Below are 20,274 nucleotides of genomic sequence, written 5' to 3' on the forward strand. Positions count from 1 at the left end.
CTGAGGCTTTCCGGTGAGCCGCCGTGGCGCAGCCGCCTCCCCGTGGGACCCGAGTCTGAGGGCGCCTTTGGAGCGATTGCCCCTCGCCAGCTTCTCCCTTTGATGCCCTACAATACCTGTCAGGATCGTGATTTATTAAAAACCTAATGTCTTTCAGCTTTTCATTAACATAAGGTGAGGCGGTCTGTTGCGGAGTTCAGCAGAGCGTTCACAACCCCCTGAGGACGCGAGTCCGCGGGGAAGGCCCGGGCGTCTGCACGGCCCTGAAGTCCTCGGGCTTGTGCTGGCCTCTGCGCCCGGCACGGCGCGCCCGTCTCCAGGCCGGCCCTGACGCCGCTCTCGGCCTTTGGAGCCTGGGATTCGCGGGGGGCGGTGGGGGTCGTCACATCGAAGTTTGCCCAGCTTTGCCTCCCCTCCTCGTTCTCTGTGCGTCACCCATGGGTTCCCCTCGGGTCTCTGTGTCCTTCACATTTGTCTCCGTTGAGACAAATGTCAGGATTTCTTCCTTTTCTGTGGCTGAAGAAAATCCCCTTGTTTATGTATAAGTCACGTCTTCATCCACGCGTCCACGGACAGCCGCGGGGGTGGTCCCCGGTCTGGGCTCCCGTGAGCAGAGCCGCCGGGAGCACGGGCGCGCAGAGCCTTCCGGGTGCTGACGCCCCTTCTGCGGGATGTGCGCCCCGTCGTGCAATTGCTGGGCCGTAGGGCGGCTCTGGTTTTAACATTCTGTGGACGCTCCGTACTGGTTTCCAGAGGGCCGGCCCCAGCTTGCATTCCCAGCAGCAGGGCAGGAGGTTCCCCTTTCTTCACGTCCTCACCAATGCTTGTGTTCTTTTTTTTTTTTTTTTTTTTTTTTTTAAGATTTTATTTATTTATTTGACAGTGAGAAAGGGAGCACAGGCAGAGGGAATGGGAGATGGAGAGCACATTCCCTGCCAGCGGGGAGCCCCGCGCAGGGCTCCATCCAGGATTGAGGGGATTCTGACCTGACCTGAAGGCAGGATCCCAACGACTGAGCCACCCAGGCACCCGGGTTCTGGTTTTTCCCTTGGTGACAGGCCTTTTTGTGGGTGTGCGGTGGGATCCAGTGCTTTAGGTTTGCATTTCCTTGTTGATTAGTAATGTTGAGTGTCTTTTCATGGGCTTTTTAGGCATTCATAAATACTCTTTGGAGAAAGGTCTATTTAAGTTCTTCACACTTTTTGGTTTTTTTGTTTTGTTTTTTTTAGGATTGATTTATTTATTTTGGGAGAGAGGGCACGTGTGTAAGTGGGGGAGGAGCAGAGGGAGAGAAAGAATCTCACACAGAGCATGATGTGGGCTGGATCCCACAACCCCGAGATCACGATCTGAACTGAGACCAAGAGTTGGACGTTCAACCAGCTGAGCCACCAAGAGACCTCTTGGCACACTTTTAAGCCAGTGGTGGTGGTGGTGGTGGTTGAGTTAAAGGAGTAAGTTTTTCTCCAGTATTCTGGTTAAACAAAGTTGGCATGAATTTTTTCCTGAATTTTCTGGCATCGGCATGAGCATGTATAGACGTCTGGCAGGTTCTGTGTAATCTGTGTCTTCCGGTAGCTTCTCTTCGCTCCATTGCCTGAGAAGGCAGAACAGATTACAGCGGACTAGTTTCCTCGTCTGCGGAGAAGTTGGGTGTGCACACGTGCATACTTACAGAGGGCTTTCGGCCGGAGGAGCAGTTGGCAGAGACAACTGTCCGCTTCCGCGTGTGCAGGTGCCGCCCTCTTGCCTCGCCAGGGTCTCTGGCAGCGGGACCTGTGCTCATTCCGCAGGTGGAGAGGACTTGTGTCTGTCTTCTGAACTTCCCGAGACTTTCTGAACCTGTGCTCTTGACTTGCAGCACTGTGACCTCCGCCGTGTTCACCGTGGGAGATAACGTCGTTTCGGGCAGTGATGACCGCACCGTGAAGGTCTGGGATTTGAGGAATATGAGGTCTCCCATTGCGACGATTCGCACAGACTCTGCTATCAACAGGTGAAGAGAGCTGTTTGTGTGTCTTGAAAGGGTGAATTATAATGCGGTGTCCTGTTCACGTAAGGTCAGCCTTTAGTAGACCCTTGGAGAAGCATCAGAGGCTTCTGGGGGAGTGAGTTTGGGGGGGTAAGATTTTTTATTGATCCTCTGCTGCACATTTAGTTTCTCCTTTTTGCTGAAACTTACGTATAAAATCAGGCTGGTGCAGTGAGCTTCGTGGGCTAAGAGTGGGCCGCCCGTAGGGCAGCGTCTGAGTCGCCGGGAGCATGAGGAATGCGGGCTCTGCCCTGACGCTGCTGACGGCTGACATCTGCGGTTCGCTCGTGTGTTTTGCTGGGAAAGGGGAATGGTGTGGAGGCTCCTACTGCGTCATGCCCTGTGAACTCAGACTCGCGCGCTGTCCCCACTTCGCACGTAACGCACTTTTATCTCTTCCTCGCAGGATCAATGTGTGTGTCAGCCAAAAAATCATCGCCCTGCCGCACGACAACCGGCAAGTGAGACTGTTCGACCTATCAGGGGTGAGGCTGGCGCGGCTCCCCCGCAGCAGCCGGCAGGTAACTGCGCTCCTGCTCCGCGGGCACACACAGAGCTGTGGGGTCAGCTTGGAGTCTGTGTCCCAGGTCACCACTGACAGGAGTAGGCTGTGAGCCCCACATCGTTCAGTTGTCTAAGACAGGAGAAACTCGTTTTAATAGTACATTTAATTTATGCACATATGATCGAGATCATACGATTTTAATTCTAATCAGTATAACAGTATTAGAGTTTTTGCATTCTTGTGTTCCTGTTGTTGTTGCGTGCTAGATTTTCATTGGAAATACTTGGTCTGTGTTTAGAGCTCATAAAATTTAAAGTTGAAACTGTTTCCCAAGACCTCAGCTGAGAGAGTCCGGTGTTTTACAAACGTCCATGAGGTCGTGCACTCCGCACCTCACGCTCTGGTTTGCGGAGCTGTGGGCACGTGTGGTAGTGGTTTCCACGTTGGGAAGCAGACGGATCTTGGCAGGTGAAAGTGTGCGGCCAGGAAGGCGTTAGACGAGGAGCACGGAGTGGCGTCGCCCTGTGCTGAGCACTGGCTGGCGCCGTAGCCCCGGCTCGCATGCACCTGCTGCTGGGGGTCTCTGAGGGCCCCCTGGGCCTCTGCGCATGGACAGTTCCTGGGCAGTTGGAAGTTAGGGGAGAGGCTGAGAGTGTGTGACGTGACGGGCTCCTTCCGTGGGGAATGGAGGTCCCCTCCCCCAACTGAGCAGTGTCTTTGCAGGCTCAGGGCTTAAGTGACCCCACCCCGGCCCCTCTCCTTTCTTCCTCTCATGTTTTCTGTATGTCATCGTGACACACCGCTGTGTGGGCGAGCCAGGACCTTCGTGCGTCCCCTGAGCCTGCAGTTGGCATGTCTGTCCCCCCTGGTGCCCGACAGCGCGGCTCTGCCCTCCTTGGAGTGGATGCATGTCTCCTTTCGGCGCACGGCCTCACGGATGGTGTACGACCCTCAGGCCGGCCATGCGCGGGTTGAGGCTTCAGGAGCGCTTGCGTGACGGTGCGCTCGGGACGACCGTGGGGGGCTCTGCTGTCAGCGGGGCAGCACCTTCCTTCTGAGTGGCTCCAGCTTCTTGGGAGGCCTGTGCCCTGAAGACAGGACCGTTTGGTCTGCTCCCCCCTTTCAGGGCTAGGATGCGGATTGTTGAAGTGGGTTATCGAACTTCTGAGTATATGTGATCGAAAAGTGCTCAGGACTTAGAGGACCTGATAAGACCTTCACACGCGCTCACAAAGGGCGTTTTTCACGCACGGTGCCTTCCCAGGGTCCCTGGTGCTGCCCACGCAGTGTCGCTCGCATGGTGGCTTTTCCTCCTGCTGTGCCCGTGTGTGCCCAATGTTGCTGTGCGGCCCGTGAGGGCTGTCCCTGAAACACAGCACGGTGCTGTGAGCGTGTGACTTCACTCTCTGGCGAGGTCCTCTGCAAGGAAGCAGGAGTTCTCGGAGGTGCTCGGGCACTAATTCCGGGGAGGTTGTTTCAGCCTTGTTGCAGCCGTAGAATTGGTTGTGCTTGGATTTATTCCCTTTTAAGGCGGCGTGTTAAACGGAGCTGTTTTTTAAGATTAGCGAGTGACATTTCCGGTCGCTCCGAGCTGTACAGGCCTCTTCGGATACACGAATGTGCTTTCCCAGCGGAGAGCTGCGGGCTCGCTCTCCCGGCCTCGCTCTCCCGGCCTCCTTCAGCTGATGGATTTTACGAAGAGAAAGCAGCAGCCCTTACTGGGAAGTGAGAGGGAAGGTGGCCAGCGGTGTAGACTTGTCTTACTTTGGGCAGAGCGTGGGGGGCGTTTCCCACAAGTGCGGTTCTGGCGAGGTGAGCGCGGGAGCGCTGGGCGGCCCGAGGAGGGGCTCCACGTGCGGCGTGCGGGGCTCACGGCGAGGACACGGTGTCCCGGGATGGGCGTGCAGCACTGAACTGTGATGCCGGGCGGGCGCGGGGCGTTTCCACAACACACGTGCCCACAGAGCCTCTGGGAACGCATGCCCCACGCGTGTCCGTGTGCGCTCAGGCGTCCTGCGGGGGACGGGAGGCCGGGCTCGAAACCCGAGTTGGCTTCCGACCCTGTCATGGGCGAGCGGCTCGTGCACACCGTTGTTCTGGGCGCCGTAGGGGTCTCGTCCCCGCGCCCCTCACTAAGCCCCTGCTCTCAGGCTTTCTGCACTAATGCCTCGAGCTGACGGGGCATCGTCCGCCGGTTCCTGCGCGGACTGTGGGGTTCCTGCCGCTTCACAGGTGCGAGCGCGCTCTTCTCCTTCGGCTTTTAACGAAGACGGGGGGTGGAGGTGGCCTCGGAGCCCTTTGTCGTGTGCACTTGCGCCTGCGGTGCCTTTACTCTGGGGCCTGCCGTGTGTCTCGCGTGTGGATAGCGCTGTTCACACGTGAAGGTTTCACGGAGGGAACTTTGTGTCGTCGTGTGTCTTATTGGTACCAAGTACATCTTCCTGGGTCCCTCATACCTGAGGCAGCTGTTTGTTAAAATGGTCTTTGCAGTCTTTAAATGAGTTTCATTTAATGTGCTCCCAGATTTCATCCGGCCCCGTTAAGAAACTTCAGACGCATCGTTTATCCTTGTTCTCCTGAGCAGAGTCTCTGTCCTCTAAGGAGTCCCAGCACGCTTTAGGTCTGAGTCTCACTGACTCCGTCGTGTTCTGACGTCACTCCCTGTCCCCGTTCCGCGACGGCACATTGGTTCATTCCGTCGGATGCTGCCTGTTGAGTTTTTTCTTCCAGTTCAGTCACGTTGAGTGGTGTGGTGGTGAATTTGGCTGAGGGTTTATAGCACGTGTGCCTCGGGAGTAATACACTAATTCTGGTTTGTGTGATTGGAAATAGGGCCACAGAAGAATGGTGTGCTGCTCGGCGTGGAGCGAGGACCACCCCATGTGCAATCTGTTCACCTGCGGGTTTGACAGGCAAGCCATTGGCTGGAACATCAACATCCCTGCGTTGTTACAAGAGAAATAAGGTCGCCGGAATCCTTAGCTGCGTTGTTCACCGTGGACCTGTGGACTGGTGCCGCTTTTCTCATACTCGTCAAGCCCTTTCTGTGAGAGTTGCACCCTGGAAAGGGTGGTTTGTATGTTCTTTTCCCATTGTATCGAGCTTGCATGAAATGTACAGCAAAATGTGTGGTCACATGTCTTATTTTCGTCCTGTGTGTGTGTTGGCACCCTCTGGTCCGTGGACATGAAGCCCCCTGCCCTGTAGCACGTCGTGTGTTGTGAGTTCCTGGCGTCTGACGGATGACACGAGGGCATTACGTTTGCGTGAGTTCAGTGTGAACCCGAGGACTTACTGTGAGGCGTAAGCAGTCTGTGGCGTTACTGGAGTCGTCATACAGATCTACCTTGTACCGGGAAGGTCATGGAGCGACATCTGCGTTGGCTGGCGATCGGCAGGCGTGATGGGAGATTTCATGTTTACTTCTGTCTGAGGGTTTAGCATGTGCTGTGCTGTAACTCAGTTCAACTCTGTATTCTGGTATAGTTGTGTAAAATCAACCTGGAATTGAGAAGTTCACAAAAATAGAATGCCGATTTTGTAACATTTGGAAAGTTTTTTTGAAAACAGAACGTTTCTGCTCTTTTTATAGAAAATCATTTCAATCTCCTAAGGTCTCATATTAGCAAATTCAAAAATAGGATGATTCTAATCACTGATTTCAGATATTAAGCAAAATTTAAAGCACTTTAGTTTATGGCTATGCTTATAAACAGTTTTTAGAAGTTTCAAATGACTTATCCAGTGAATGTGACTTGAGCTTTTAAAGAAGGCCCTGCCTGCTACCTGAAAACAAAACCTTATTTATTTTCTACACTTCGGTTTGCGTATTTCTAAGTGGGTTCACTTCCTCAGTGGTGTTTGAGAGCCAACAATGCAAATAAATGAGTACTACCTCAAAATCCGTGTGTTTGGAAGATGTGGGGGTCTCACTGTTGCCTAGCTACAGCACTTTTCACTTATAGCTGGAATGCCGCACTCAGTCCAGAGGGCAAGAAAGACCATCGTAGCAAACGTATCCTGAGGACGAAAGCTCTCCCGTTAGCCGGCAAGGTGGTAGCGGAAACCATGTTGCACAGGGTACAAGATGCTCCTGTTTCGGCCGCTGGGGCCCCTCTCCGCGCCAGTCCTCCCACTGCCTGGGCGAGCCTGTCACTCTTGCCTTCTTTGGAGTTACTGTGGTTTGGTGTTTGTGAGTTCATGTTTCCTGCTCAGTTGCAGTTTTGATCAAGAGCCATCTCCGTGTACTGCCCTCCTCTTTTTAGTACTTCGAATGTGTCCACTTGGAGAGGCTCAGAGGGTGACGATGACCGTGATCACGGGTGTCCCCTGCCTCCTAGTGGTGACCACGGTGGAGTGCCGTTTGGCGAGGGGTGCCAGCAGAGTGTGCGGGTCGCCCTCGGTCCTGCGTGAACCCGTCTCTCTCGAGGCTCCTTTGGCTCAGGTCCCGTGTGCGGCGGCTCATCCTAGGCGCTTCAGCCCTGAATTACCTGGAATGATTCTGAAATGACTTACGTCTGAAAGGGAAGAAGGGTCAGGGGAAACCTGTCAGGACGTAGTTAGAGCTGAGGCTGCCGACTACAGGACAGACGACCGGTGCTTCAGAATGGCTTTCTTCCCAAAGCCTGGCACCTCCCCGCCCCACTCCCGAGAACTTGGGCCGGAGCGTCCGCGTCCAGCCTCTGCCGACCCGAGCACGCCATGCCCCTGGCGGCAGAGCGCTGTTGACCTTGGGATGCTAAGCTGTGCGTCCACACTCTTGGGCTCCTGTGTGTTTTAATTTGAATGTCAGGGTGTTTTAGAATCGTTAGGAACATTGAAAAATGTGTACAGACACAGTGAAATCAAACTTAAGAACCAGATCTCTGCCAGACTAAAAAATTTGGAGCTTTTAATTCAACATATCTGGTGGCTATTTAGTTCTCCACGGACTAGTGCCCTCCGCGTCTGGCAGCTGCTCACCTTCTCGCTGGCAGGAAGGGCCGGCCGCCTCCCCCTCACCAGGCTCCACGAGGGCACGGGCCCCCTGCTGTTGGCGTGGGCTCTCAGGAGTAGGACGCCCTCCCGCCAACTGCCGTGTCGTCCTCGGACGCAGTTCCCTTCAGCTGCTGCTGGGGACTCAGTGGTGGTGTTTTCCGAGTCACTGAGATTTGGGATAGGGTGTGCACGTGTGTGCATGAATGCGCGTGTGTGTGGGTGTGAATGTGAGTGTGTGCATGTATGCACCTGTGTGGCTGAACTAAGTCATGTGGTCAGCCACACGTGATCTCATCTGCAGTGTGTTGGGAAATGAGAGTGGTTTTGTCCTGTGTGCTCACATGTCCAGGATTTCATTTAATAAAGGAAGGAAATGTGTGGTTATTGGAAAATGTGTATTGATAGAGAATTTCACAAGATCTATATTGTTGGACAAAACACTCTTTCTCAACCACTGCGCATCGGTTTCTGGAGAGACAAAAATTCTGTACATATTTTGGAATTTGAAGAATCCTATTTACATCACTTGTTGCTTTTAAATCTGTGAAAACCGAATTTCTTTAAAGTATGCATTTATAAGTGTTGTGTAGAAGCAAGTGTTTTTTTATTGTGTTGATGTAATTGTTTTTAAGTGTTGACTGTCTTCATTGCCAGTATGAAATTCATTAAAAGTCCACGTTCTGTAATCACTGTTGTAAAAGTTTTATTTTATGAGGACTCTCTTTTCTTTATTATTTTACTTACTTTTTAAAATGTTTTGCTTTGATGGAATAACGTTAGCGGCCGTTGAACACCGTAGGAATGTAGAAATCGTACCATAGGACTGCCCACTTGAGAAACTTTTAACTTTGGACTTGACACATCGGTTGTGTTCTATTTCCTGTCCGTCTCTTAGGCTGACGTGAGGCGACATGTAATAACGCTTCTCCGTTGCAGCATCTCCGCCCCGACGGTTTCTGGAGGGAGTTAGCAATTTGATAGACAGCAAGTGCTCGTCCAAGTTCCTCCGAGGTTCCCAGGATGCGGGTCTTGTCCTTACCTCAGTTGAGCTTGTTTGAACTTATTAAAAAATTACAGTGGCAGGAAGTAGGCCGCGTTCCTCCCCTGTGGGAGAATCTGGATTGTCGGTGGCTGCTGGCTCATTCATTCTCGCCCGGGAAGGGTGAGCGGAGCGCCGTGGCGGGCGCTGGAGACCTCAGGAGGTGTTCGTACACAGCTTGCCGGAGCGCCCGCTTCAGACCGGTAGGGCTTTATTCAGTCTCCAGAAGGCAGACATTCACTGATATTACCTTTCTTACCTTGGTCTTTAGAAACGTGATTATTGTCCACATTTCACAATGACATTTTCAGTTACATTTAAAAGTTCATCTGTTAGTGTAAAGAATCATGAAGGCAGGGCTCCTGGCTGGCTCTGTTGGAAGAGCGTGCGGCTTTTGGTCTCAGGATCATGAGTTCCAGCCCATGTTGGATGTAGAGATTTCTTAAGTAAATATTTAAAAAAAAAAAGTCACAAAGGCAAAATTTTGGTATAATTTCATTAGAACGCCGCCAAAATGTGTCTCGCTTACTATGGCATAGATTTTCTGATTTCCTTTAGTCAGTCAGTAGTTAGATCACTTCAGTAATTGGGAACACCTCCCTCCGTACATGCAACGTGTGGTCCGTGCGGTGCCGGGAAGAAGCTGGGAATGAAATCCCATGGAAGTGTTGAGTATTTGAAACTAATTTTAGGAAAACATTTTAAAGCAGCCTTTGGTCTAAATGAAGCCAAGATGAGGCACCTCTCAAGCTCTGAGAGCCCGTGTGAAGCCCAGGCGGTGCCTGCGGGCTTTGTGGGCCTGGGAGGCACCCTGTGAGGGGGAGGCTGAACCGGGCCGGAAGGTTGACGGAGGTGTCCGGAAACCAGGAGAGCTCCTCTCTAGCACCGGGCACTGCATCCCCGCACGGCCAGCGGCCTTACCGTGCTCCACCGAACCCTCCCTTGAAAGTTTTGGAACCAGAGCAAAATTTGCATCTCTCGTCGCTTTGCTGAGCTCGAGTGCCAGGAAGAAGGCGCCAGATTGATGAGCTCATATTGGTGAGGATGGTAAAGGAGCAGAGTTTTCACCAGGACTCCTCTAACCTACCTTCCTGAGATGCTGTGGGAAGGAACAGCCAGAGGAGTGCTTTCAAAATGGGCAAAATACCGGCATATAGCAAAATACTAGTATAGCAACGTCTGGAGAGTAGTGGTTTAAAATTAATTTTCGTCTGGCTAGGCAATTACAATTTTAACTTTTTGTCTTTATTAAATAGAGTAAAATTTCAAGGGTGACCACAAAGGGGGAAAAAATCTTAGAAAAGATAGAAAGAGTGGTTACTGTGGGAGTTGGGAAGTGTAACTGGAGCAGGTAATTTTTTAGTGTTTTGTTCTGTAGGTTGAAAATTGTAGATCATCCAATTAGATCACCCACTATTTGAAAGGTTCCCACTTTATGCAAACAACAGAAACATAAAAGGCACTTGTGGGGAAAATCTGATGAAAATAAAGGAACTTGAAATCATCTATGGAAGTACTTAAAACTTGAACAAAGATATTAAAAAAGACAAAATGAGAGACCACCATGCGTTAATAGGAAGAGGCAGTATTGTGAGAATCAGTTTTCCCCATATTGAAGTAGATTTGATGCTATTCCAGTGCAAATCACCCCAGAGTTTTTTGTGGACTTGGGCATCTGATTCTTAAATTTATTTGTGGCAAAGCCCAGGGTTGAGGAGATACTGAGAAAACAGGAGGAAGGAAGGGAGAAGAAAGCAGAGTTTGCCTTAAGCCCGGCAGGGCTGTAGCAGGTAGAATGTGGGATTGGCACCAGGATGGAGGAATTGACCCGTGAAGTTAGAGATCAGGTTGATTCAAACATCTGTAGAAACGTGAAGTAGTTCAGCTCAAGAGCCATCATGAGTCTGGGAAGAAAGTGGCCTGTGTAATTCATGGTTCCAGTGTTACTGGTTACGCGTATGGAACAAGATTACGAATCTGGTCCCTGCCTCACACCAAAGACAATTCAGCCTCATATGTGGAAGGACAAACGGTAACTTAAAAATTAAGAAAACATTTATATTATTTTCCATTTATTAAACAACTCTCTGAAAATGCATTAACTGTACTAGAAAAGATTGATACATTCAACCAGGTTAAAGATGAAGCTTTGTGGCCATGTGGGACGGCTCCGAAGAGACGAAGCGGCAGGGCGCAGGTGACCGTTGCAGCCCGCACAGCCCACCGAGCACTGATGTCCGGGATAGCAGAAGCGAAGTCCACGTTGCCAGAGCAGAGCCGGAAACTGGCAGCAGACATGGGTAGGTGTGTCACAGAAGGGAAAACGTGACTAGTCAACAAAGAGGTAAAAGTAGAAATTAAAAAAAAAAAAACACACACAACAAAACCCGAAAATGAAATACTGTTTCACAACTGTTAGATTTGGGAAGCTCTGTCAAGCGCTTCCTGTTGGAGCTCATATGTGCTGTTGCTGTGGATCTACACTAACACAGCACATGGGAAAGTGCGGCCTTGTGATCGAATGCACGCGTGCCCCCTTGTTCCCGCGATCATAAGGGGTCTGCCTGGAACATGGTTTTCTAAGTGCGATGTGAGAAGGCCACGCGTGTCTGTTGCCATGAAGACTTCGGGCCGCCGACTGAGGGTCGGGTGGGACACGCGAGTCTGCGTCTGGAGCCGGCCCGTGTGTGGTTCTGCCGCCCAGTTTGAGAGCGCAGTGTGTCAGGAGCTGTCCTGGGGCACACGGGAAACCACTGGGCACCATCAACAGGCTGCGGCCTAAATAGTGGCACACCGGTCCCATGAAACACAGCCAGTGAGCGGACCAGACAGGACTGTGTGCGAGTGTGGATCTTGGGCACGCTGCGTTGAGGGAAGCACCACGCGCACAGAGCACGAGCAAGCAGCCCTGTACACGGTTCGGTCGTGTGTTTTGGACCTTGGGAGTGAGGCTCCCAACTCTGCGTGGTGTTTTCTGGGCCAGGCGTGGAGCGCGGGGTTGGAGGTGAGGGCAGGGCCGGGTCGAGCGCAGACTGAGTGCTGGCCGGCTCCTGAGGGCCGCGGTGGGTGCCGGTTCGTTCGAGCAGCCGCACTTTGGAACTGCGGTGGCTTTACAGCAGTTTCGTTAATGTGCCTTGTCTGGTTAAGGTAATAAGAAAGGAACAGTGCGGAGAAGGGGCGCGCGTTGCAGAGGTGGACGATAGCGTGGTGATGACGGAGGGGACGTGAATGTTCTTGCCCGTGTCAAGGTCAGGCTTCTTACTCACTTCAGATATTAGCTCTCCTTCCACTTGCAAGCATGTAGTTTTATTACTCTACGATGACTGAGTTTTCAGTGGGTGTGTGCCATGGGGGAAAGACAAAGCCAATTTTGTTCCAAGATAATGTTCTTGAAAAAATAACTCGCTAAGGAAATTGTAAAAAGGCTGTGTTACACTGTGTCAAAATTGTGTTGTTTTCAAATACATCTTGGAAATCCTAGCTTTAAAGTGGGAAATGTAATAAGGGTTTCATTTACCAGGTGTGATCATAAAACAATAAAAGGAGCTTTCTTGTGTTGCTCAGAAACGGGGACTGAATAATTTCAGATCCAGGAGACGGTCCAAAAATTGTGCTGTGTAACGGCCACATACCAGAGTAAGAACGTTTGCTCCCGCTGTCTGTTTTGCAGAAAGCATTTATTTGGTGGATCAGTTTTGGTGTATTTGTTTAAATATACAGTCATCTTTAACAGTGCATGTGCATTACAGACGTTTTCCAGCTCTGAATTAGTTCTCAGTAAATAATAGCATCGGGACAGCTGTGTGGCTCCGTCCAGTGAGCACCGGCTCTTGGTTTCAGCTCAGGTCGTGGTCTTGGGGTTGTGAGACGGAGCCCCGGGCTCCCCACTCAGCTCAGGCTCCCAACCACCTACATAAATAAATAAATGATTTAAGAAAACAATTAATATCCTGCTTTAAACTTCATTTTTCCTGCAGTGACAGAAGTAACTGTGTATATTCTGTGATCAGTCCCTCAATGTCACATGGAAGTAGAGGCAGCTTTCTGGTGGTGTCACTGACACAATCTACCCCAAACATGTACCGTGAGAAGGGAGGTAAGTTTTGACGCATTGGTCCAGGCCGTCATCACCACGGTCAGGATAACGCGCTGGTCACCGTCGGCCCAGGCCTGTCTGCGGCTCGTCCCTCCCGCCCCGTGAGCGCCACCGTCCCTGACCGCCAGGCTGCTTTCTGTCACTAGGCTGAATGTGCGTTTACTGCAATCTTACACGAACTCACTTCGGTAGTAGGTGCTGGTTTTGGTCTTCCCCAAAAGCTGTTTGAGGTTGAGTCGTGTTATTTCGTGGCTTAGTCCTTTTCATGGCGAGTGTCTCAGCGTGTGGCCGTGTCACATTCGTCCGCGTCCCTGCTGGTGGAGACGTGTGTGTTCTCAGTTTCTGGCTATCGCGGACGAGGCTGGCGTGGACACTGGCGTGCCAGTCCTGTCCTCTCAGACTCCGTCGTCTGCCTCGGCCAGGCGTCCAGGCGAGGGCTCACTCGGCCGCAGGGAGGGCATGTTTTTCTCTGTAAGGCACTGCCGTGCCGTTCCCACGGGCGTCCTGCTGGAGACCCCTGGCTTCTGCTCTGACACTCGGAGGAGCTCGGAAGTTCTGTCTTCTTCCTTCACACCGAGAACAAAGGTGCACAGGCTGAAGTCAGCGACTCTTCTTAGATGCACTAGAGAGAGGGGAGGGCCAGAGACTCCGGGTGAACAGACTCTGGCGCGTGAGGCAGAAGTGTGTGGCGCGGGAGCCGGTCGGGGGCCTGAGGAGGGGCACTTGGGAGGCTGAAGCCCCCGGAGCGCGGGCCGCGGGCCCTCCTGGGTTCCTGTGGTGGAGATGGACGAGATCCCCTCCTGTCTGGTCGGGGAGCCGGGGAGGATAGCGGCCAGCAGCGGTGTGACACCACAGACACTTCCTCACCAAGGGAAGGGCCTCTCCAGAGCCATGCCCTGTCCCTAGCAAGGGGAAGGGGCCTGAGGAGTCCTCGGAGGGCGCGGCTCCCTGGACGTGGACAGTCCTGTGTGAGTCACAGCAGCCTGGGACGTGGCAGGAGGTGGCTGTGGGTGACGCGCCAGAGGCGCTGTGGGAAAGGCGGTGCCCTGGAGGGACTGGTGCGAAACGGGCGCAGAGCGTCTCGAGCAGTCCTGGAGGAAAACGCTCAATGTCAGTAGCTTCGACCGACCTGACCCGGCGGGGAGGGAGACCCTTGGGACAGCGCTCGGGCAGGGAGACCCTTGGGACAGCGCTCGGGCACGTCGTAGAGACGTTCCAAGCAGAAGAGCGCGGGGAAGTAAGAGTGAAAGGAGCAGAGCAGAGCGTGAGGCAGCGGTGGGGCCCTGGCAGGGGAGGGAAGGGGGCGGGGAGAGGCGTGCAGTTGGAGTGCAGAATCTCCCCAAAGGAACACAAACCGCGCCACAGATCAAGTGAACCAGTGCTCAGAAGTGCGGTGGAAGTGCAGGGTGCGGCCCCCGCCCAGCTCCAGGCTCCGGGGTGGGTGTCGGGTGAGGGTTCTAGCCCCCTCGGGTTGTATGGGTGACTTAAATACGGGTCCGGAGAGAGGAGGCAGACGTGCCGGGTGCTCTACGTGACGACAGATCACCGACCGCGGCACCGAGGCCAGTGACATACCACACGTCGGCTTCGTGAACTTAAGTGACAATAAGGCAGAGTCTGGAGGACACTGAGGACAAAGAGAAAAGCCAAGCCGAAGCAGGCGCAGCTCGGCCACAGGGGCCGCGGCCGGAGCCACGGGCAGCACAGGGGCGGGGACGGCTCGAGGGGATGGAGCCCGGCTCGGATTCTGTGTCTGTGCGAGCGACGGACAAAGACAGCCTTTCTGCTCCCAAAGTAAAGTGTGCGACGGGGGTTGTCCACGCGTCCTGCGGCCTGAAGTTTTCCGAATTCACCTGTTTCTTTATAACAGATTTTTAAATAGATTCTGTTGAATTGTCTGCAGAGCGGCCCTGTCGCTCCCTCATCTGGTCTTGCTGCGCCGGCTGGAGCCCAGCGCGGGGTCGGAGATGCTGGCGGACCCCCCGCCGCGTGTTGTGTAGACGAGGAGACACTCGGCTGTGCCACGAGCTGCCGCGGCGGCAGGGCTACACGTGCGCTCGCTCCGTCGGCGGGATTCCGCATCGGTTGTTGAAGGGTTTTCGTCAGGAACGGATGTGGGGGTTTCCTCTAAGTGCTGTTTGGGTATTGATTGAGATAATCTATGCTCTTTCTTTCGTAGTTTGCTCTTAGGATGCTTTCTATCGATGGATTTATAGGACGCTAAACCAACCGTGCAGTTTTGGGATAAACCCTGTTTTGTCAGTGCACTAATTGTTATGTTGCTGGGCTTGATTTGGCACTGCTGAGGATTTTGGGGTCTGTACTTATGAGAGAGCTTAGTCTGGACCTTGTGTTCCTGGACTGTTGCCTGGTTTTGGCAACGTAATGCGGGCTCACGGGATGAGTTCGGAAGCTTCTTCTTCAGTTTTCTGGAAGACTGTAGAGTTGCTATTATTTCTCCCTTCCACGAACTTACTGCTGAAGTCACAGCCTGGAGTTGTGTGTGTGTGTGTGTGTGTGTGTGTGTGTGAAGGTTTTTCATTATGAATTAAGTTATTCAGATAAGAGGTCATTCCTAGCAGTTTTTGCCTGAGAAAGCTTTCATAGCCTGCCTGCCTGCCTCCCTTCCTATCTTTCCTTCCTTCTTGGTCTATGTATTTGAGAGAGCGCACAAGCAAGGGCAGCAGGCAGAGGAGAAGCAGGCTTCCCGCTGAGCAGGGAGCCCGACGCGGGGCTCCATCCCAGGACCCTGCGATCATGACCTGAGCCGAAGGCAGTCGCTTCACTGACGGAGCCCCCCAGGCGTCCCATAGTTTGCGTGCCAGGCTGTGGGCATGCCGGCAGAACTGTGGGATTTATCTGCATAAAGGTGTCCCTGTTACTCCCTCATCCTTCCGTGTCTCCGGGGTCTGTAAGAGTCATGTTGGCGTTCCCTCCTAGCCTCTGCTGCGATGCTGGTCACGTGTCTGTGACCGTTCCGTGTGACGGACTCTAAGATCCGCCAGGAACAGCGGCGTTAGGCCTGCCTCGTGGTGGCCGCCAGGAAACGCTGGGAGGTCGGCGGGTGGGGAGCGGGGCCCGTGCAGCCGGCATGCCCAGGGCTGTGCGCCCTCCGTGCCCCGCCTGTGCCCCCACACGGCCGCGCCCTTTGTAGCAGCATCTCTTAAGTGGACCCCACTGGAAATGTGGGAGCACCGGCTTCCCACCGAGTGTCCCCCGTTCCTGGCCACGGCGGGTCACCGTGGCCCGGTGCAGTGTTCGCGGTGTCACCGGTGGGGTTGGCGTGTCTGAGCCGCGGCCCCTCCCGCAGGTGAGCGGTCTGCGGCTGGATGGAGCGGCTCTGACGGCGTCCCCGGCGGGAGGAGGAGGTGAAGGAGAAGGAGAAAGGCCGGCTCCCCCAGCCGCTGCCTTGTCCAGACCCCAGCCGCTGCGCTGTGCAGACCCCAGCCGCTGCGCGGTGCAGACCCCAGCCGCTGCCCGGTGCAGACCCCAGCCGCTGCCCCGTGCAGACCCCAGCCACTGCCCTGTGCAGGCCCTAGCCGCTGCCCGTTGCAGACCCTTGGCCTCGATGGGCTGCTGCGTGGTCCCAGAGTCCGTGGATGAAGACGCGGATGTTTTGGGGCCGTGTTTCTGCCTGTGCGAGCGGCTCTCCATATCAGGTCGGTCTTTAAAGAGTCTCCTCTCCACGACCACAGCTGGGCCGTGATCAACTCACGTTTTTTTTTTTTTTTTTTTTTTCTTTTTTTTTTCAAAGATTTATTTATTTATTCATTTGACAGAGAGAGATCACAGGTAGGCAGAGAGACTGGCAGAGAGAGAGAGAGAGAGAGAGAGCGGGAAGCAGGCTCCCCGCCGAGCAGAGAGCCCGACGCGGGACCCGATCCCAGGACCCCGAGATCACGACCCGAGCCGAAGGCAGCGGCCCAACCCACTGAGCCACCCAGGCGCCCCATCAACTCACGTTTTAAAGGAGCAGCGTGGTTCCGAGCTGCCCCGGTGCACAGCCTCTGGCTGTCTGCCCGGCTGCCCTCACGTTTCTGCTTTACAGGCTCTCGTTGTCCGCGATTCTCTGGAGACGTGTTTACCCGCCTGTGTCAGCTCTGTCTTCCTCTACAAATGAGACAGACGCTGTTTGTCAAACGTGAGTCGGTCACCGTGTGAGCCTCCATTTCCTTATCTGTAAAGTGAGCTTTTGGATTTCCTGCCAGTTCATTGTGGCCGTCAGGGTCCCAAAATACGACGCTGTTTGTTCTAAGGGAACTTGCAGTACGGGGAAGGGGAGGGGGAGGTAAGAGGTCTCTCCAGATGTCGAAATCCCGAGATCCCGGGTTTCAGGGGAGTGCAGCGGCTGTGGTAATCAGGAATTTACCTGAAACCGTCGTCTATTGAAGGAGCGCCCTCGTGGGAGGTGCCTCGGCACGGGCCGGCGCAGCGGGGTCCTGGGAGGCCATGTGGAGCGCGGCGGTGGCAGGCGCCGTCCGTGGTGCGTTCAGCCCCGCGGGAGGGACGGAGCGGCTGCGGGTCACTGACAGTTTCGTGGTTCTCTGAGTCTTGCTGGGGCCTTGTATCAGTGCCCGGTCTCCCCTGGTCCTGGGGGCCGTTTGGGTGCAGGCAGCCTGCGGGCGGCGGGAGAGAGCCCGGTGAGAGAGGCCAACAGCGCCCCGCGTGCAGCGGGACATCCTGCAGACCAACAGTGCTGCTGGGTGTCGGCAGCCCGCCCGTCTGGGTTTGTGGCCCCATGAGTGTTCTCTGGTTTTGGTTTCTTTCTGTTTTGCTGTCTGAGGTTGAAGGCATCCCTTGGAAACGCCCTGGTTCCGCGGCGCCTGTGTCCGAGCCACTGGGCTACACTGCTTCCGTCCCTTCCCCGCTTCGCCCCGCAGGTTCCGAGCTGCTTGCGCCTTAGCTCCAGGCCCCCGAGGAGCGCCGAGCTGCGAGAGGGGGTCCCATGTGCGATGTTAGCGCCTGGAGGCCTGACGGGGGCATGACTGGCCTGTCAGGGCCGGACTGCTGTTGGCTTTGAGTGACGCCCATCGCGAGCCTTAGGACGGCCGGGAGTGAGCCCCCAGGCTGTCCTGGGCCCGGGTCTCCAGCCTCGCCACCTGTACGCACGAGCACAGAACGGACTCCTCGCAGCAGCTGTGGTTTTCCTCAGTTGGCCTGATGGCACCTTCATGATGTGATGTGTGCCGTGTGGCTGCCCCAGGCAGGGTCTGCGGAAGGGGCGACCTTCCACGGGTGCACCCGTGTCCTTGCCGATTTCTGAGTGCGGCCGTGCCTTCTCGTCCTGCGAGGGGCAGAGCGCCCTGTCTGCCTCCAGACTGGCCACCCATATGCGATGCCTTCCGGGGAAGCAGCCCCTTCTGTTGTCTGTCTGTCAGCGTGTGTGTCGGAGCAGGCAGCTCTGGGCCTACAACAGGGACCCTGGGACGCCGTCCTGGTGTCGACCGGTTTCCCCTGTTCTGACTTTCCCCGTAAAGATGGGAGCAGAGGTGAGTTCCGAAGGGAGGGTGGGAAGGGCAGCTGTGTCTTCACGATCCCCGCCCCATGGTGGTCTCCACGGGAAGAGATGGGCGCTGCGCTCACCTGGCGTTTGAGGCCCAGGAGTGTGTTTGAAGGAAATGTGTGTGTCAGAGGTGAGACAGACAGACAGGATGATAGACAGGGACAGAGACAGTCACGTGGGGTGGGGGCATCTGAGCCTGGCGGGCTGGGGCAGCAGGCGCTGGGGGATGGGCATCGGGGGCTTGGGGAGCGGCCTGCCGCTGCGGGCACAGGACAGGACTGGAAGGGATGCTCCAGGAGAGGACATGTACTTGGCACTCGGTGGTTGGCTTCTGCTTAATCGCCTCAGCTCCTGGCACACTGCTTTGGAGGATTTTTGTTTGTTTAGCATTTGGTCGGTGCACGGTCGGCGTTTTCCCAGCTGAGAGTTTGTGCAGATGACTGCAGGGGAGAAACGGGTGATTGGAACTTGAGCAAAAACTGAGAGTAAGAACCAGGTGCAGCTCTAGGATGCCCCGGGCTCTTGAAAGAAGGACACTGTGTGGTGACTCTGCGGGGGTGAGGGGGTTCACATCACTCATTGGGGTACAAGGCAGGAGGTCTTGTGGCCCAGAGCCTGGGCAGAGGCTCCTAATGCCATCCGGGAGTTGGGACGACCTGCGGGGGTCAAGCCAGACGCAGGGGAGGCAGGTCGGTGATGATGCCAGGACTCTGAGGATAGACTCCCACGAGAAGAGGGGAACAGCAGTGCGTGGGGGAGGGCGGTGTGCCGTTCCCACTTCCTGGACTTCAGGCGTGGGGGATGGTGCCTGTGGGCTCCCTGCCCCGTGTCCTCTGTGGCTCAGGAGATGTCCCAAAGTACAAGCAGCCCCCCCTCGCACCTTCGGACTCCCAGGAGCGCCCATGCCGGTGTTGCCCCAGGAAGGAGGGGCTCAGAGTCGCGGCCCCCAATTCAGTCATAATCTATCAAAAAAATAGAGTGACGTGCAGATTGAAACATCCAAGTCGAGGATATTCACAAGTAAAACAGTTTCATAAGAAGTCAGTCTACGCCAGCATAAACTCGGGGAGAAGAGTCCCTCTTCTCCGCACAGGCCAGCACATGCTCAGAATGCTTTTTGTTGGGCTCAGAACACACTCTTCCAGCTTGAGAGACACTGGCCTGCTCACGGCTGAGCAGCTGCACCCATGGGGGGCGCTGGGACTCTAGCCTTCCCGAACCTGCCTGACAGGTGGCTCCTGCAGCTGGGCCGCCGAGCCTCCACACGCCTGATGCCCCAAGGAGGCCGAGTTCCTGCATGAGAGCTGCCTGCATGGGGGCGGCTGCTGGACTGCCTTCTGTCCATCGGGGAAGCTGGGCACCCGCGGGGGTGGCTCTCGTCTGTGTGCACTCTGGTGACGTCGGACATCGGTGCACCCCTGGGAACCATGATCCCTGGAAGGACAGCTCCCGCCTGCTCTGACACCCCCTCAGTGTGTGGTCGGGGTGCCTGTGGCCCCCCTGAAACCCGCCCCATTTCCGCTTCTGCCCTGGCCTTCCCCGGTGCCCAGCTGTTTTCTCCTCCGCACGGGTCCTTCGTAAATCGTTGGTACCTGAGTGCTGGGATCCGCGTCTGTGTCCGGAGCACCCCAGCTGGGATGGCCGAGGCAGACCATGGGGCGCAGCCCACGTCAGTGCGTCAACAAAGGGACCACCCCAAAGGAGGAGATTGTGCAGCAGGTGCTTCCCCTGGGAGGCCGCCTCTCTGCAGGGCCTTGTCTGTCTGGCCCACTGCTTCTGGAGCAGTTGAATCCGCCGACGGGGCTGGTGGGTGACGGGGTCTTCCGACCGCAGGCCTCCTCTTCCAAGGCGGAGTCGGACGCTCTGCGGGAGTTGCTGGAGTTCAGGCGATGTGCTCTTGGAGCTGCTCAGATGGGAAGCAATTGGTTGTTTAGTTGCTTGGGTTGTTACCAAAAAAGAAAAAAGAAAGAAAAAGCTTTCGGTGGCTTTGGAGCATGCTTTCAGTTTGCGGCTTGGAAAACTGAGGATTTTCTTCGACAGAAATGTCTCCGAGTGATTTCGTACATGAGGAGGTGGTGTCTTCATGCGACACGGATGTGTCAGAGACCCGCCACCCGCAGCC

General features: G+C 54.9%; 1 protein-coding gene across 4 annotated transcripts in view; it reads left to right on the forward strand.

Annotated features, from left to right (window-relative positions):
• Nucleotides 1-8,200, forward strand: part of WDR37 (WD repeat domain 37) — a 50,405-nt gene extending 42,205 nt beyond the window's left edge. For all 4 annotated transcript variants that reach the window (XM_059183683.1, XM_059183682.1, XM_059183684.1 and 1 more), the window contains exons 12-14: nucleotides 1,862-1,996; nucleotides 2,439-2,553; nucleotides 5,370-8,200. In XM_059183683.1, the coding sequence (XP_059039666.1) occupies nucleotides 1,862-1,996; nucleotides 2,439-2,553; nucleotides 5,370-5,501 (382 nt within the window). In that variant the 3' untranslated portion in view covers nucleotides 5,502-8,200. The remainder of the gene's footprint in view (nucleotides 1-1,861; nucleotides 1,997-2,438; nucleotides 2,554-5,369) is intronic.
• Nucleotides 8,201-20,274: the final 12,074 nt, after the last annotated feature.

The sequence above is a fragment of the Mustela lutreola genome, chromosome 8 (genome assembly GCF_030435805.1).
Source record: "Mustela lutreola isolate mMusLut2 chromosome 8, mMusLut2.pri, whole genome shotgun sequence".
Classification (NCBI taxonomy): domain Eukaryota; kingdom Metazoa; phylum Chordata; class Mammalia; order Carnivora; family Mustelidae; genus Mustela; species Mustela lutreola.